Below are 15,926 nucleotides of genomic sequence, written 5' to 3' on the forward strand. Positions count from 1 at the left end.
TATTATTTTTATTTGTAAATGAAGCTTAAACCCTCACTTGTTAATTTTTATCCACGTGAGTAGAAAGAGCACTCAAAACCAAAAACCCTTTCTTTCCTTTTTCCCTCCTTTCTCTTTCTCTCTTCGATTTATATGCAATTTCCCCAAATTTCAATTTCAACACCACACTCTCATTCTATGTAAGCTCCCTTCTTCTCTAATTTCTCCCCAAATTATCATCTTTCTCGCTTTTTCTCAACTTTCCATTATTAGGGTTTTTCGAATTACCTTTTGCACCCTTCAATTATTAAATTTTTGGTCGTTTCGAAAACGAAAAACCAGAAAAGTTTGAGTTTTTATACTGTTTGGTAAACGTTTTTTCTGAAAGTTTTGATTTTTTTTTTTGGGTTTCAGTTTCAGTGTTCTTTGCAGTTATGTATGGAGGAGGTGAGTACATTAATACATCCAGTTCAAGTTTTTTTTCTTTTTTTTCCAATTTATTTTCATAATTTGATGCTTATATGTATATATATTTATATATGGGTTGTAGATGAGGTATCGGCTATTGTAATTGATCTGGGTTCTCATACTTGCAAAGCTGGTTATGCTGGTGAAGATGCACCCAAGGCTGTTTTTCCATCTGTAAGTGTTGTTCTTAAACTTATTATCAGTTAAATTGTTGACTTCATATTTGTTTAGCTTAGTTGAAATTGAAACATAGTTAGCATTATTATTAGACTTCATTCACAATTTTGACTTCTGATACTTTTTCCTTAGTATGTCTTGCTGTTTTTATGGTTAGACATTTAGGTTGTTGTGTTTGGTTGGAAGCAATAAAAACACAGGAATTGAAATGAGAATATGAATAGGAATAGGAATGTAATGAAATGAACTTTTTTTGTAATGAAATAAAATTTAAACTACATAATATGTATAATTAGTAATTTTTTTCTCATCTTGTGTAAATGGTGGAAAACCATTCAATTAGAATGGCATTGCGGAATTTAAAATGCAATCAAACATAAAAATAAAATGAAAATTGATTCTTTTTCATTCCATTCAATTTCATTACCTCCAGTCAAAAGGAACCTTTGTGGTGATCATAGATGTTAGAACCCTTTTGCAAGATTGTTATAGTGGTGATCAAATTGGCCATGGAATGAAATCTAGTTTGCTGCATTAGGTGTGAAACAAATACTATATAATAATACAAGTTCCATGTGTTGTTTCATATTTATAAGATGTTTTCGGATAAGATATTGAAATGGGATCCCTTTTTCTTGTTTCTAAATTGTTAAGGTTGTTGGATCAATTGATCAAGTGGATGTGGATGACTCTGCAAATGCTGAAATGAACTCTGGATCTGCTCTTGAACCTAAACCCAATGCGAATTCTGACAAAGCCAAGGCAAAGCGAAAATTATATGTAGGATCTCAAGCTTTAGGATTTCGCCGGGACAATATGGAGGTCGGTTTTGTACTCTTTTTTCTTCTCTCGATCTCTCTATATCTTTACAGTTAAGGATACCATGTTTTGAGATTGTCACTTGTTATGAGGTCTTTATAAATTTTTCTGCTATTTACAGGTGCTGTCACCTACTAAGGATGGAATTGTTGCTGATTGGGATCTAGTTGACAGCATATGGGACCATGCTTTTAGGTAAGTACTGATTTTCAATTAATGTCATTTAGTGTCATAATTAAGGATACTTTACATGTAGAAATGTTTGGTTTTGTGATTAACTTATCCAGGCAGTAACCGTTGTCTCTATGTGGTTGCTTTTCTTTTTAGGGAGTGTCTACTGATTGATCCGAAAGAGCACCCAATGCTACTTGCAGAGCCATCATCAAACACCCAACTACAAAGAGAAAGGTGATTAGCGACTGTTTAAATTTTCTTAGCTGATTTGTCTTTCGTCCCTTTTTCTCTTTTTAAGAGGAAAGTCAAATAGTCTTCTAACTTTGAGCTCATGAGATATAGTATCGGGCATGTAGTGAGTCAGCGACTTATTAGATTATTTAGTTTCTATGTTAAGGTATATGTTGTGTATTTGACAGGACAGCAGAGCTAATGTTTGAAAAGTACAAAGTTCCGGCCTTGTTTTTGGCGAAGAATGCTGTATGTCTTTACTCCAGCCATCCTTTGTCTCCAATTTTAAAGTACTTTGGTTTCTTTGAACCAATGCTTTTTCATTCTTTGGAACTAGGAGTTTATGGGCACTAATTGGAATTTCTTCTTGTGATCTAGGTTTTGACATCCTTTGCGTCAGGACGAGCTACTTCATTAGTTGTTGATAGGTAGGATATTTACATGATTTTGACCAGCATTTTCTCAAAGATTGAAATCCTAATATTTTGTGTCAATCACAATACAATTTTTTCTAGTGGCGGAGGATCAACTACAGTCGCTCCAGTTCATGATGGTTATGTTCTTCAAAAGGTATATCCTCCTACTTATGGTGTGTGTGTGTGTGTGGGTGTGTGTGTGTGTGTGTGCAATATGAATAAATTAGTTATGTGTAGTAACAATGATGCTTCCCAATGATTTATGCATTTTTTTTTGGTTTCTGAATAAATTTCCTTTTGTTTTAACACCAGGCTGTGTTATCTTCTCCTATTGGTGGGGAATTTCTTACTGATTGCTTGGTGAAAAGTTTGGAGAGCAAAGGTATATCGGTAAGTGATTACTTGAACATTTTCCATGGGAAGTCTGTTGTTTCTTCTATTGTGCCTCATAATATATTTTGTATCATCTTTTTCTTGTAGATTAAACCTAGATATTCTTTCAAGAGAAAGGAAACACGACCTGGAGAATTTCAGGTACCCCTTTTTTTATTAGAAAAGAATTAATCTCTGTCCTCAGATTATGCATTGTTACTCTCCTTCATCTTTTAATGCTCGTTCTATGTCAGCTCTATTTATGTCGAACTAGCATCCCTTAATGCATTCACGAAACAGTTTTTTGTATGTATTATCTCATTGCCCTTTGAATTTGATGTTCATGTATCGAAATGTTACAGATCGTTGACCTCGATGTACCAAATACAACAGAAAGCTACAGGCTTTATTCACAGGTCTGTGGTTGATCATAATACTTCTTACTATGTCGTTTTACTGTCTTTTTTCCTTTTATTTGCTGAGTATTCTCTTTTGACAGAGGGTGATTGCTAGTGACATCAAGGAATGCGTGTGTCGAGCCCCTGATACTCCATATGATGGTTTGTACTGTTCCCCTTCCCCCCTCATTTCCGGTTTATCTGTTGGTGATTTCCTTTAATATGATTCTCATTCTAAAATCTTACATGAATATGAAAATGAAAACATACTGTACATACACATTAGGCCTAAGCCTCATTTTTCTGTGCACCCGAATTGCCAAAATAGCCTGAACTCAATATTGCCGACAAATTTAATTCCAGCCGAAGGCTTATTATTCACCAATAACAGTATGACATTTGGTCAGAAGTCGATAGAGCTTGTTCTTGTTTGGGACTTGTTTATTAGATATAAATATTTAAAAGATAGATATTTATATTTATATGAAAAGTAATTTGATAGAAGTAAAGCTCTTCTCCCAATTATTCTTGTTTTCTTTGTTTGAACATTTTTACAATTGCCTGCATATATTTCTTGCTAATATGTTTTACATTTTCCATGTATGAAATATTACTGATATCGATATTTGTGTTGCCACAGAAAGTGCATATTCAAATATTCCAATGACTCCTTATGAACTTCCTGATGGCCAGTGAGTATTATTTACCCTCATTTGTTTATCGAACTGGTTTCGTTTCTTCTTCTTCTTCTTACTATTATTTTCCATGTTTGAATTGGTGCATTTATGTGTTGTTGTGTCATAATCACTCTATTATTATTCCATAATGTAGGACGATTGAAATAGGATCTGATAGGTTCAAGATACCCGATATACTATTTAATCCATCCCTTGTTCAGGTTATCTTTAATCTCCTTAATCCCAGCTAGCTTTTTCATATTCTCTGTTCACTATTATTACTATAACGAACACTTGATTTTAATGTACGACAAAATTCCCAGACAATTCCTGGTATGGAGAGTTTTGCAGAAATCGCCCCTTCTGTTCGTGCATTGCCTCAAATGGTAAGTCCCTGACCTGTATCTATTTTTTTCCTTTTAAATTTCTAAAATTACCCTTTTTTTCGAAGATAAAGAAAGATCTCTTATTTTTGTTTCAGGTTATAGAAAGTATCAACAAGTGTGATGTAGACATTCGTAGAGAGCTATTCAGTAGCATTCTGGTAAATTGTCATTTTATTTTCTTTATTGTTTTTCGGTGTAATGTGGTACGTTTGATTACAAAAGCTCCTTACTTTGTTGGATGCTATATGGGTTATGATTATCTTTTGAATATATTCTTCGGAAAAGATTTGATTTTGCTGTTTTCTATGCTCAACAGCTTTCTGGTGGCACAGCATCAATGCAACAGTTGAAAGAACGCCTCGAGAAAGATCTGCTCGAGGTATTTCTAATTTTTTATCCTTCATAATTTCATAGTTAGATGTGGACTAGCTTAAGATGAATCATAACTTAATGATCTTACAATGTTTGGCTAAATTGTCTATTTGAGATCTCTATTATTGAATATGAGAATTGCTTTGTAATGAAAGAAAAATGCCCGATTCTCAGCTACGCACACTCTAATGTTTTCTTCGATATTTAGGAATCTCCTCAAGCTGCTAGAGTTAAAGTCTTGGCAAGTGGAAATGCAACCGAAAGGCGATTTAGGTAAGCCATGTTTCCTTTCATAACCGAAAGACTTCATGTTATGTCTTTGAAATTAATCTTATTATTATCACTAACCGTTGTCGTTCGTTCTTTTCCAGTGTATGGATAGGAGGGAGTATATTGGCTTCGCTCGGCTCGTTTCAGCAAATGTGGTTCTCTAAATCCGAGTAAGTTTCGCTACTTCATTTTGTTTTTTGACTTATTGATCACTGCACTTATAATTGTGTTAAATTGAAAGTTCATTCATTAATTTTAGAGTAATTTGCAGCATGAATACTTATGATTATTTTTGACAGGGTAATAATATATAAGTTATATTTTTGAATCTTCCGTAGTTACCTGACAGTTAAGTGTCAAGTCAATATTCACAAGGCAGTCTCTGATTGGTCCAGATCATTAAGTTTTTATCTTTTATTTAAAAATTAATTTAAATACACTAATAAGAAAATGATACGTGGATAATAACTTGACACTTAACGGCCAAGTACTTAATACCGTTAAAAATTAAACTTAAGTATTTATTTGCAACCGAAAGTTAAAACTTAAATATTTATGCCGCAAACTATTCTTAATTTTGAAGTTACTCTATTGATAAATTTGATTTGGATGTACTTTAAAAAAGGTATGAAGAGCATGGAGCTTCTTACATTCAAAGAAAATGCCCTTAAAAGATGAAACACAAGGTTTCTTCCTCCTCCTTCGATTCGACTTTGCTTCGCTTTCTGATTGAACCACCCCTCTAATGAGCTCTCTCTGTGTCTTTTTAACTATTGACTTTCAGGTCAAACCTTATGCTGGAACTAACTTCTTGGCTAGCATTGTTAAAGCTTTGTGTATTTAGGTAGATATGATTATGATTATGATTATGATTATGATAAGATTGTATTTGATTTGTACCTTTGGTACAATGCTTATTTATTTATCCCTTCAATTTTTAAACTAAAAAATTTCTCAATGTTAAAGTTATTTTACATTTTATTATGTTGTGTGGTGCATAAAATTATCATGGTTGGTAGAAATGAAATGATTTCATTAACTTATGTTGTTGCTTCACTTAGTTGTGTTAAGGCTTTGAATTTTATGGATCATTTTTATGTACATGAAAGAAAAAGGGTTAAATTTTGGTGTTTTTTTTATGTGAATATATTTATTTAGTATTTTGTGTTTTTATGAAAAATATATTTGGTATCTTGTGTTTTTTAATAATATTTAATTGGTATCTCATATTTTTAAATTGTACATATTTGGCGCTAAAGTAAAATTTAATCAATATAATTTTATCAAATCAACTAAATAGATCTCGGATATATGTAATTAAATAATTAAATTTGAATTTCTAAATTTATAAAATTATAAATAGTTTAATTGTATTGATAATTTTTTTTTTCGACTTTAGTAACAAATATATTTATATGATTTTAAAATATAAAGTAACAAATAAATATTATTAAAAATACAACTTACTTAACTTGTATTTATAAACACAGTAATCATAATCACAATAGCACAAACTTAGAAGGGTAGATATGTTTATTGTCTAGTACATAAAATAATTAACATATTTAAATATTAACTATTAATTTTTTGGCCTTTTTTTTATTTTTACACTTTAAAATAGTTTTTTTTTTTATATTTTTTTTTTGAAATTTTACACAGAAACCCCTATTGCAACTAGCGTTGCAACCTAAATTGCAACAAAAAATCGTATAGAAACTCCTATTGCAACTAGCACTGCAACCACTTTAGAAACCCAAACTGTAAATTTGAAAAGAAAAAATAAAAAAATAGTATATGGGGTAATTCCCCTAATTTTTTTTAAATAATTATTTATTATTATGCCAAAAAAGATTATTTTTTTAAATAATTTTTTTTAAAGATTATTTATTTATTAAATAATAATTTAATAGATGTACAGTGATAAATTTACAGAATTTTAGTTTTGTTAAATGATAATTTGATTTTTATATTTTTTAAAATAGTAAAAAATAATATTTAAGGCTTAATTTTCGTCAACATATAATATATTAATAATCTGATTTAGAAGTTAGATTATTATTTTATACAATTTTAAAAAATACAGGATCTAAATTAAATTTACAAAATCAAAATAGTATTTACCCCTATAAAAATAACTACCAACCACTTATTAGCAATACTTTTTTTTTGTTTTGTTTTGTTTTTGTTTTTTTTTTTTTTGAAAAGAAGAAATTTTTATTAATTTAAGAGCAAATTCTTTCTTATTAATTGAGCATTAGAACGATCAATAACATCTAAAGAAAAATGAGAACTCTCATCTTGTATACTGAGTTTCCCAGTGAATGAACTACTTTATTCCCCTCTTGAGTTTTAGAAAACAAAATGAGACATCCCTAAAATATAATTGCATCTACCGAATTATTACACCTACGATTGATACATTAACAACATTTAAACAATCACTTTTCACAACATGAAATCCTACAATTTGTATTAGGTTAGCAATGCTATTGTGTATTATACAATTTTTTTGTTTAATTTTCTGTTAAGGTTTTATTTTATTGGGTTACTATCATTTTGGATCCTGTGTTTTGTAAAAATTACCGATTGAACTTTCTGTTTTGTTAAATGACAAATAATTCCTGTATTTTTTTTAAAATAGTATAAATAGGACATTAAACTTAATTTTGAACAATTTTTTTTTTTTTTTTTTTTTTGAAAGAAAACTTTTATTATTAAGCAACTCTAGGCACATCTGCTATTAAAAAAGCAGCAGCACAAGGAGGTAACAAATCAGTCATTACAATAGACTGTTGAGTCTCAAGACTCCACTTAGCTAAACTATTAGCTACTTGATTACAATTTCTAGGATAATAAGTAAAAGATAACTCCTGAAAATGAATCTTCAATTGGTTTATATCCATCACCATTTGCCCCCAATCAGTCGGAACATTTAAGTTTGAGTTAAGAGCTTTGATGATGGATTGGCAATCCGAGCCAACTCGAGCCTTTTGGATGGACCTGTTCAAAGCCAATTGGATGCCTAAATTAATAGCAGCTGCCTCTGCCAACTGAACTGATAAGCACCCATGAATATACACTACTTCGGCCACCATCAATTCCCCTGCAAAATTTCGAATAACAGCACTTAAACCACAGCCCCACTCACCTGGTTTTAACGCTGCATCCGTATTGATTAAGAGGACATCAATGGGGGGAGGAAACCAAGCATCTGGTTTAGAAAGAGCCATAGTTTGCAGCTGCTGGTGCAATCCCAGTTGCTGCTCAATAATTTCTACAGCCCAATCAAGCCAAATCTGATCAGGAGGATGCTTTTTATTGAAGATAAAATTGTTCCTTCTTAGCCAAATCAACCAAGTAAACCCCATAAATCTGATGAGCTTTTCCTTTTCAACATGATCCCAAAGCCACCATAACACATCAGCTGGCCGGTTCACATTTGGGGGAAGAAAAGTATCAAAACCCAGCTTCTTCCAAATGTTTTGAACATGAGGACATCTCCATAAAGCATGGCTTGTATCTTCTCTTTGAAATTTACACCAATCACAAAAAGTATCCAAAGTTATACCCCTTTTCTCCAACTCCATCTTTGAAGGAAGCCAATTATTGAAAACTTTCCAAATGAAGTTTTTCATTTTGGGAGTAAGTCTAGATCCCCAAACAAAATTCCACCAAGCTTTAGTTTTTGAGTTATTGGAACATTCAGCTAAGTCCGGATTTTGAAAGCGAAGTTTATACCCACTAGCTACCGAGTATTTTCCATTTGCATTTAAACTCCAAGTAATCCAATCCGATCTATTTGTGTTTGGAAGAATACCAAGAATCCAAGGGATGTCATCCTTATGGAACCAACAACTAATTTCATTCGTTTTCCACTTTCCACTTGTTGTCAACATAGTATTAAGAGTGACATCCTTTGGAATGGGGGCCTTAGTTCGAAGGGTGGAAGGGCTACTTCTAGGAAGCCAAGGGTCTTCATTGATACGAATAGTTCTCCCGTCTCCAACACACCAACGGTAGCCTTCCTTTAGTAACTCTCTTCCCCATAATATACCTCTCCACACCGAGGACCCAAAGTGACCCAACCTTGCTTCTAGAAAACTTTCATTTGGGAAGTAAAGCGCTTTCAAAACACGTGCTAGTAAGCAATCGAGATTGGTAATGATCTTCCACCCTTGTTTGGCTAAGAGTGCTTTATTAAAGTCCTCCAAGTTTCGAAATCCCATTCCTCCATGATCTTTTAAGTTACACATTTTGTCCCAACTTCCCCAATGAATCTTATGTTTGTTGGAGTTTGCTCCCCACCAAAAACGAGCAATCAAACTTTCTATATCATGGATAATGCCTTTAGTAATCCGAAAACAACTCATTACATAACATGGAAGAGCTTGAATAACTGCTTTGATAAGAATTTCTTTCCCCGCTTGAGAAAAGAGGCCGACTTTCCATCCTTGAAGTTTAGCTTCTATCTTCTCCCTTATTTTTCCAAAAACTTGTTGCTTGTTCTTCCCCATAAAAGTAGGCATTCCAAGATATTTCGTATGGCTTTTAACCAAAGAAACACCCAAACTTGTGGCTAAATTGATAGCCAAATTGTCTCCAACTTTACATCCCACACACATCTCTGTTTTCTCAAGATTTATACATTGTCCTGATAAGGCTGCATAAGTCTCAAGAATTGTTTTCAAAGTATAACCTTCATTTAATGTTGCATCAAGGAAAATTAGGCTATCATCCGCGAAGAGAAGGTGGGATAATTTTTCCTCCATAGAACCGAATCTAAGACCATGTAGTCTACCAGCCCGTTCAACCTCAAATATTAAACAAGAAAGCCCTTCAGAACACAAAAGGAAAAGGAAAGGAGATAAGGGATCACCTTGGCGAAGACCTCTTTCGGGAACGAATTTTCCTTTGATAGAACTGTTAGGTTTTATGCCCTAAATAAAACTCTTTACAATCTGATTAGTTATCAATATAAGAAATTTGAAGTGATTGATGTTTGCATGAATTTTACATGCTAATGGTTTAATATGTTTAATATGTTTATTACATTCATACACACAAAATCAGTTAAATCCAGATCATATGTTTATTCACAATTACAGTATCGTCAACACAGTGGAATGTGATTGTGATCATATGAATCAAAAGTTTTGGTCCCTGTTTCATCAGTGTTATTGGATTTACACTAATGTGATAATCAGCGATGATGTGTACTTACACTTGGAGTAAGTGTTATGTTCTTTCCAGGACATTAGTATAGTATACTAGTTTCGAATGTATGGAGTATACATTGGACTGGACCGATATTGCAACTAAGTTAAGATATTACAAACTTACCGTTATACATATCTTTCCAAGTCAATATCAGTAGTTGATCTTAAGATTAAAAAGAATCTAAATCCTGATATGCTTGGGCTCAACTCAGGAGTGCTATTCATGTTCTTTGATTTATTAGTTAAGCCTACTTTTGGGTCAGGGTGATACGTATATTTTGGGAACATGATAGTATGATTGAGTGGGAGTGCTGAACATAAATATGGAATCTATAGCTTCTACTGGTGTATAGAAGTTAAGTGATGATTCCCTTCGAGCTTAGCAAATAGAAGTAAATGGATGAGCTCTTGTTTAACTGACTAATTATTAGATCATTAAACACCATTTACAGGTAGCTAAGTGTTTTAAGGGGAAAAATACATTGAGGGGTGAGAACGGTAAAGAAATCCCATCTCGATGTAAATCATCTATATAGAGGATCTTTAAATCACAATAAGATTATAACAATGGTTAAATGAGATAGTATATTGGTATCGTGAAACATACAATATGCTCTATATAAGTCTGAGAGTGCAATTCTAAGTTCTAAGAGTGGATTCAACGAAGAATTAATAAGTAGGAATTTACTTGGTAAATTTGGTTCACTTGTTGGAAGCTCAGCATATAGATCCATGGTCCCCATTCTAGTTGAGAACATTCTGCTTATAAGACTCATTAATTGATTCGTGATTGATCAATTATAATTCTAAAGTTAGACTATGTCTGATTTTATGAATTTTCACTATTCAGGGGTGAAATTGTAAGGAAAAGAGTTTTTCTGGGTTTATTTATTTATTAATGGACTTTATATGTCTAATTAATAATTAAATTAAATGACAATATTATTTAATAATGTATTTTAATTATTAAATAATTAGTTTTGGCATTTAAAAGGTTAGAATTGGAAAATTGGCATTTTTGAGAAAATAGAGATAAAATTTGATAAAATTGCAAAATTAAGTGGGACCCATTACAACACCTATGGCCGGCCACTTATAAGGCTTTTTCAAATTAATATTTTCATTATTTTAATGCCAAATAATTCTAAACCTAAACCTAGTAAGTTGCCTATAAATAGAAAGTGATGGCTCAGTCAAAATCATAAGTTTCAATAAGCCTTTCTGACAGAAATTTCTCTCTTCAGAAAAACTGAGCCTTCCCTCACTCTCTACCTTGGCCGAAACCTCTCTCCCTCTTTTCCTTCATCTTTTTCGTGACCCTAGTGAAAGAGTAAGTGCCCACACACAGTAAGCAGTAACTCAATCATAGATTGGAAGACTGTGAAGGATCAAAGCTTGAAGAAGAAGGAGATTCGGGCTCAGATCTTGATTATACTCTGCTACAGAAAGGAATCAAGGGTTAGAGATCTGAGTGGAAGGAGACATTTATTCCGCTGCATCAATGTAAGGTTTTCTTAACTTTATATGTGTTTATTTTATCGTTTTAGAAAGTTCATATTTAGGATGTTAATAAACATACTTGTGAGTAGATCTAAGATCCTGGTAAAATAATTCCCAACAACTGGTATCAGAGCCATGGTAATTGATTTACTTGCATGTAATTTGGACTTTAAAACGATTGTTTGTATGTTCTTTGGATGGTATTATGTTGTATTGAGTGTTATTTGATGATTGATTGATGATTATGAAATTTTCGTGAAAAATAATTGTTATTTCGGTTCTGGAATTATTTTTATTGGATAGTATGGAAAAAATTAAGCAAGTTAGCCTTTTACAGAACTCAATTTGGATTTTATTTGAATTAGTTATGATTTTTGGAAGATTTGACAAAATCGGGAAATTTGTCTTGATAGTTTCACGATCATCGAGCTGTCCGTACAGTTTCGAATTTTTTCAATTTTCTTCAATTTTTCATACCTTTTCATGGAATTAACTTCCAATTTTTTGTATGGTTTTATATATATACTATTACTATTCCTAATTCAATTCTAATTATCATTTTGAATTAATTTAATTTTTTTTAATTTAATTCAAGATATTAGTGTAATTTGAATTTGAATAGAACTAGTATTTATCTTTTTGCTTAAAAATCTATCTTATTTTTAAATTTGATTATATTTTTTTTAAATTTAAGGTCAGATATTTTTTTGATATTTAAAATATCTTTTAAGATATTTATAATATCTTTTAAGATATTTAAAAATATCTTATCTTTTAAGATATTTATAATATCTTTTTAAGATATTTATAATATCTTTTAAGATATTTAAAAATATCTTATCTTTTAAGATATTTTAAAAATATCTTATCTATTAAGATTTTTTACATCTTTTTAGATATTTTGACCTTATTTAAATTTAAAATAAGATATTTATAATCATGTAATTTTAAATAGATATAAGATATTTTGCTAACTTTTAAATTTTGTTATTTTATTTATTTAAATTAAATTTAAAAATCTGAAAAGATATTTTATTTATCTTTTCTAATTTTTATTTAATTTTTATTTTTAAAATAACATTTAATTTTTAAAAAGTAGTTAGCAAATTTTGAAATGATATTTAGGTTGGTTGAAACCTAATTTTTCAAATAGTAGGTTTAATTTTAAATTTTTTTTAAAATAATTTCGAAATTTTAAATATTTTTTTTATTATTTTATTTTTTTTCGAAATTAAATAATTTTTTTTATTTTTTTCGAAATTAATTATATTTTATTTAATTATTTATTTTTCGAAATTATTTATTTAAAATTAAATAAATCCTACTTCCAACTATCCAGCTAACCTTGTTGCAGGAGTATGTGTTTTTAGCTTGTATGTAAGTTTTAAAAACCTATTATTACTTGATTGCAAATAGCCATGGTTACTTTTTGCCAGATCTAATGATCTGATGGCTCCTCTTGGTCAAGTAAATAATTTGTAACGGGTAAATTTTACAATCTTCTTTCATCTCGTGTATGACCTAGCAACATGATAGGATCCATCCAAAGTGTGCTGTGTGAGCCTATATGTTTATTTTATTATATAGATGCATATAGGTTGTTCTTAAATAAAATGTCACACCATGATAGATTTTATTTAGGTCCATTTAGTTATTGGACCTATTCAATTAATAACGATTATTCATTTTAAGGTTAAATTCCTCTCTTTTGGGCCTTGTGTGAGAGTTGGGTGCCATAGAAGTGGGTACGACATGCGAACCCGGCACCCCTCACATGAACTACCCCAATTGTGAAGGCCCATTTGCCTGATTTGAATAACTGTACTAGGTTAATTATAATAGTTTGACCTAATAAAATTGAATTAGCAACATAATTAACTTTTAAAATATATGAAAATTTATTTTCATTTTAATATTTAAAGTTAATTTTAAGAAAAACACTTTTAGTTTAGATATTATTTCTAGATAAACTATTTGTATTTTTCTTGTATTTAATTAAATATAGAATTTTAACTAACTAAGATTCTTTCTGGAGCTTATTTAATTAAATATTCCTATTTAAGTTATAAATTAGTTGTATCAACTGATTTTTCTTAACTAACTTAAATTTGAATATTTGATTTAAATTTTAAATCAAGTTGAGGAATCTTAGGCATTAGTTATTAAAGATTCTTAAGATATTTTTTAAGTTAATATCTTTTCAAATATTAACTTAAAATGGAATATTTTAGATATTTTTTGGTTGATATTTTTTAAATATTAACTTCAAAAGATATCTTCAAATTAAGTGGTTACAACTTAATTTGTGATATTTAATTAAATCTAGATTTGAAATTATTTAAGTTTTAGATTTTTTCTATATAACTTAAATTAGATATTTTTTTCAAATTTTTGAAAAGATACTTAGTCAAATAAGATATTTTCTAGATAGTAATTTCTAGACTACTTATTATTTCTAATACTTATATAGGAAAATATTATACTTTTGTGAAATTAATTATTTAAATAATTAATTTTGGTACAATTTTATTAAGTATATTTTTCCTAGTATTAAATAGAAATTAATAATTAAGGCTTCTCTACACTTAATTATTATTTCTTGAATTTAATATATTTAATTAACTTGAAAATCTAAATATCTAAGTTGATTTTAATCATGATACTTAAATATTTATTGATTTTTCATGACACTTAATTAAATCGAAAATTATTTTTAGGTTGAAATTTAATTTTTCAACTTAAATTTAAATAATTTTTAAAATATATTTTTCTTTATTTTATTAATCAATTTCGAAATTGCATTTTAATTATGCAATATTTTCGAATTTTTTTTGAAAAATAGATTGAGTTGTAAATTAATTATTTATTTTAATTAATTCTTGGACCAACTCAAGTCAATGATTTTTTCATTTAATAGATTAATTTAAAATAAGTGAATTTAAAATATATATATTAGAAATTGAATTAACTAGTCAAAAGAATATCTAGATAGGTGATATTTTTGCTTGAAGTATTGCTTTCTTTTTTTTTTTTTTTATTATTTTCGAAAATTGTATAATTTTTTTTATACTTAATTTTCGAACCCAATAAATATATTCTCAAAGGAAATTTTTAAGTTGTTAATTATTTATTTAATTCATCTTAAATTAATTTCCTTAATATTTATATTTAAGATTATTACTAAGATGGAAATAATTAATTTTATTTCAATCACCATCTAGTATAATTTTATAAATATTATATTAAATTCTTATTTTTGAATTTTAATTCTTAAATAGAATTTAATGAGATTTATTTATTAGAATAATAAGAAAATACATTTTAAACAATGAGCTTTATTATTATTAAGATATTCGATCTCCATTGTGGGTTTTACACCGCGTTTGTTTTTAGTGAGTAATCCTCCCTAATGGAGGAACGTTCATTAGCAATTTCGCACCGTTTAATCTCGCATGATAAGTGGTTTGCAAGTGTTTTATATGGTATAGATCACCCTAATGGTGGCGACCATATTTGACTTGCAAATTGCGAAACAATGGTAGAAGCTCATGAGATAGAATAGCCTTGACTCTCGCCTAAACGGGACAACGCTGGATTCTGATCTTGATCGAATAAAAGGTTGCTAGAATGTTTAACATTTTAGATGAGCTGACAACTCTATTCAATGGATGGTAGCTTTGACTCTCGCCTAAACGGGACAACGATATCGCCTTGTTGAAAACCTTGGAAATTATTTAGGATTGAATTTTTAAGTATTTTCTCATATCATTCCTAATTGCTATGTGCTTATAATTTCTGAATTGATTTTGTGTGTTAAACCATTATTAATTTCTATTTGTTGATTTCTATTATTTTGTAGTATCCTGTTTGTCAAAATGAATCCCATGTTATCACTGTTGACTGAAAATAAGCTGAATGGATCTAACTTTAATAAATGGAATGAGAACATTAATATTGCTCTCATAGGAGAAAGTGCCTTGTTTGTTTTAACTGAGCCGTCACTGAAGTGCACAGGGATAATGCATCCAAAGTTGTGAAAGAAAAGTATGAGCGTTGGCAGAAGGCAAATGACAAAGCTCTATACTTTATGCTTTCTAGCATGGTTGACACCCTCAAAACTCGGTTTTCTAAAGGCGAGAGAAGGTCGAAGTTATGACGAAGTTAAATGAGCTATTCGGTAAGGCATCACTTCAGTCACGTTTTGACGCGACTAAGAAGTACATTAACGCACGGATGGAACCTCATCAAAACGTGCGTGATCATGTTCTCCTCATGTCCAGTTATTTCCAAGAAGCCCAGGATCATGGTGCTGAAATGGACAGTGCTACTCAAGTAAGTCTTATCTTGAACGACTCGACTCCAGCATTTCTACCATACACATCAAATTATGTCATGAATAAGAAGGAAATTGACTTTCATGAATTAGTCAATGACCTTCAAACTTATGAAAATTTGATTGGAGGACCCAAGA

The 15,926-nt window shown here is 30.1% G+C and overlaps 1 protein-coding gene across 2 annotated transcripts; it reads left to right on the top strand.

Moving 5' to 3' along the window:
* LOC115698140 (actin-related protein 4) lies at positions 1-5,723 on the top strand. Of its 2 annotated transcripts, XM_030625319.2 has the most exons (22): positions 1-179; positions 394-426; positions 530-621; positions 1,279-1,446; positions 1,565-1,638; positions 1,771-1,851; positions 2,037-2,097; positions 2,227-2,276; positions 2,364-2,418; positions 2,577-2,654; positions 2,745-2,798; positions 2,999-3,052; positions 3,136-3,196; positions 3,675-3,726; positions 3,866-3,932; positions 4,035-4,097; positions 4,193-4,255; positions 4,414-4,476; positions 4,678-4,742; positions 4,841-4,909; positions 5,365-5,425; positions 5,524-5,723. In XM_030625319.2, the coding sequence occupies exons 2-21, from the start codon at positions 414-416 to the stop codon at positions 5,408-5,410; spliced, it is 1,329 nt and encodes a 442-aa protein (XP_030481179.1). In that variant the 5' UTR covers positions 1-179; positions 394-413; the 3' UTR covers positions 5,411-5,425; positions 5,524-5,723. The 2 variants fall into 2 exon arrangements, with proteins under 2 accessions (XP_030481179.1, XP_030481178.1); XM_030625318.2 differs by having other exon boundaries at positions 35-179; positions 5,365-5,723.
* Positions 5,724-15,926: the final 10,203 nt, after the last annotated feature.

Source organism: Cannabis sativa, chromosome 7 (genome assembly GCF_029168945.1).
Source record: "Cannabis sativa cultivar Pink pepper isolate KNU-18-1 chromosome 7, ASM2916894v1, whole genome shotgun sequence".
Lineage (NCBI taxonomy): Eukaryota > Viridiplantae > Streptophyta > Magnoliopsida > Rosales > Cannabaceae > Cannabis > Cannabis sativa.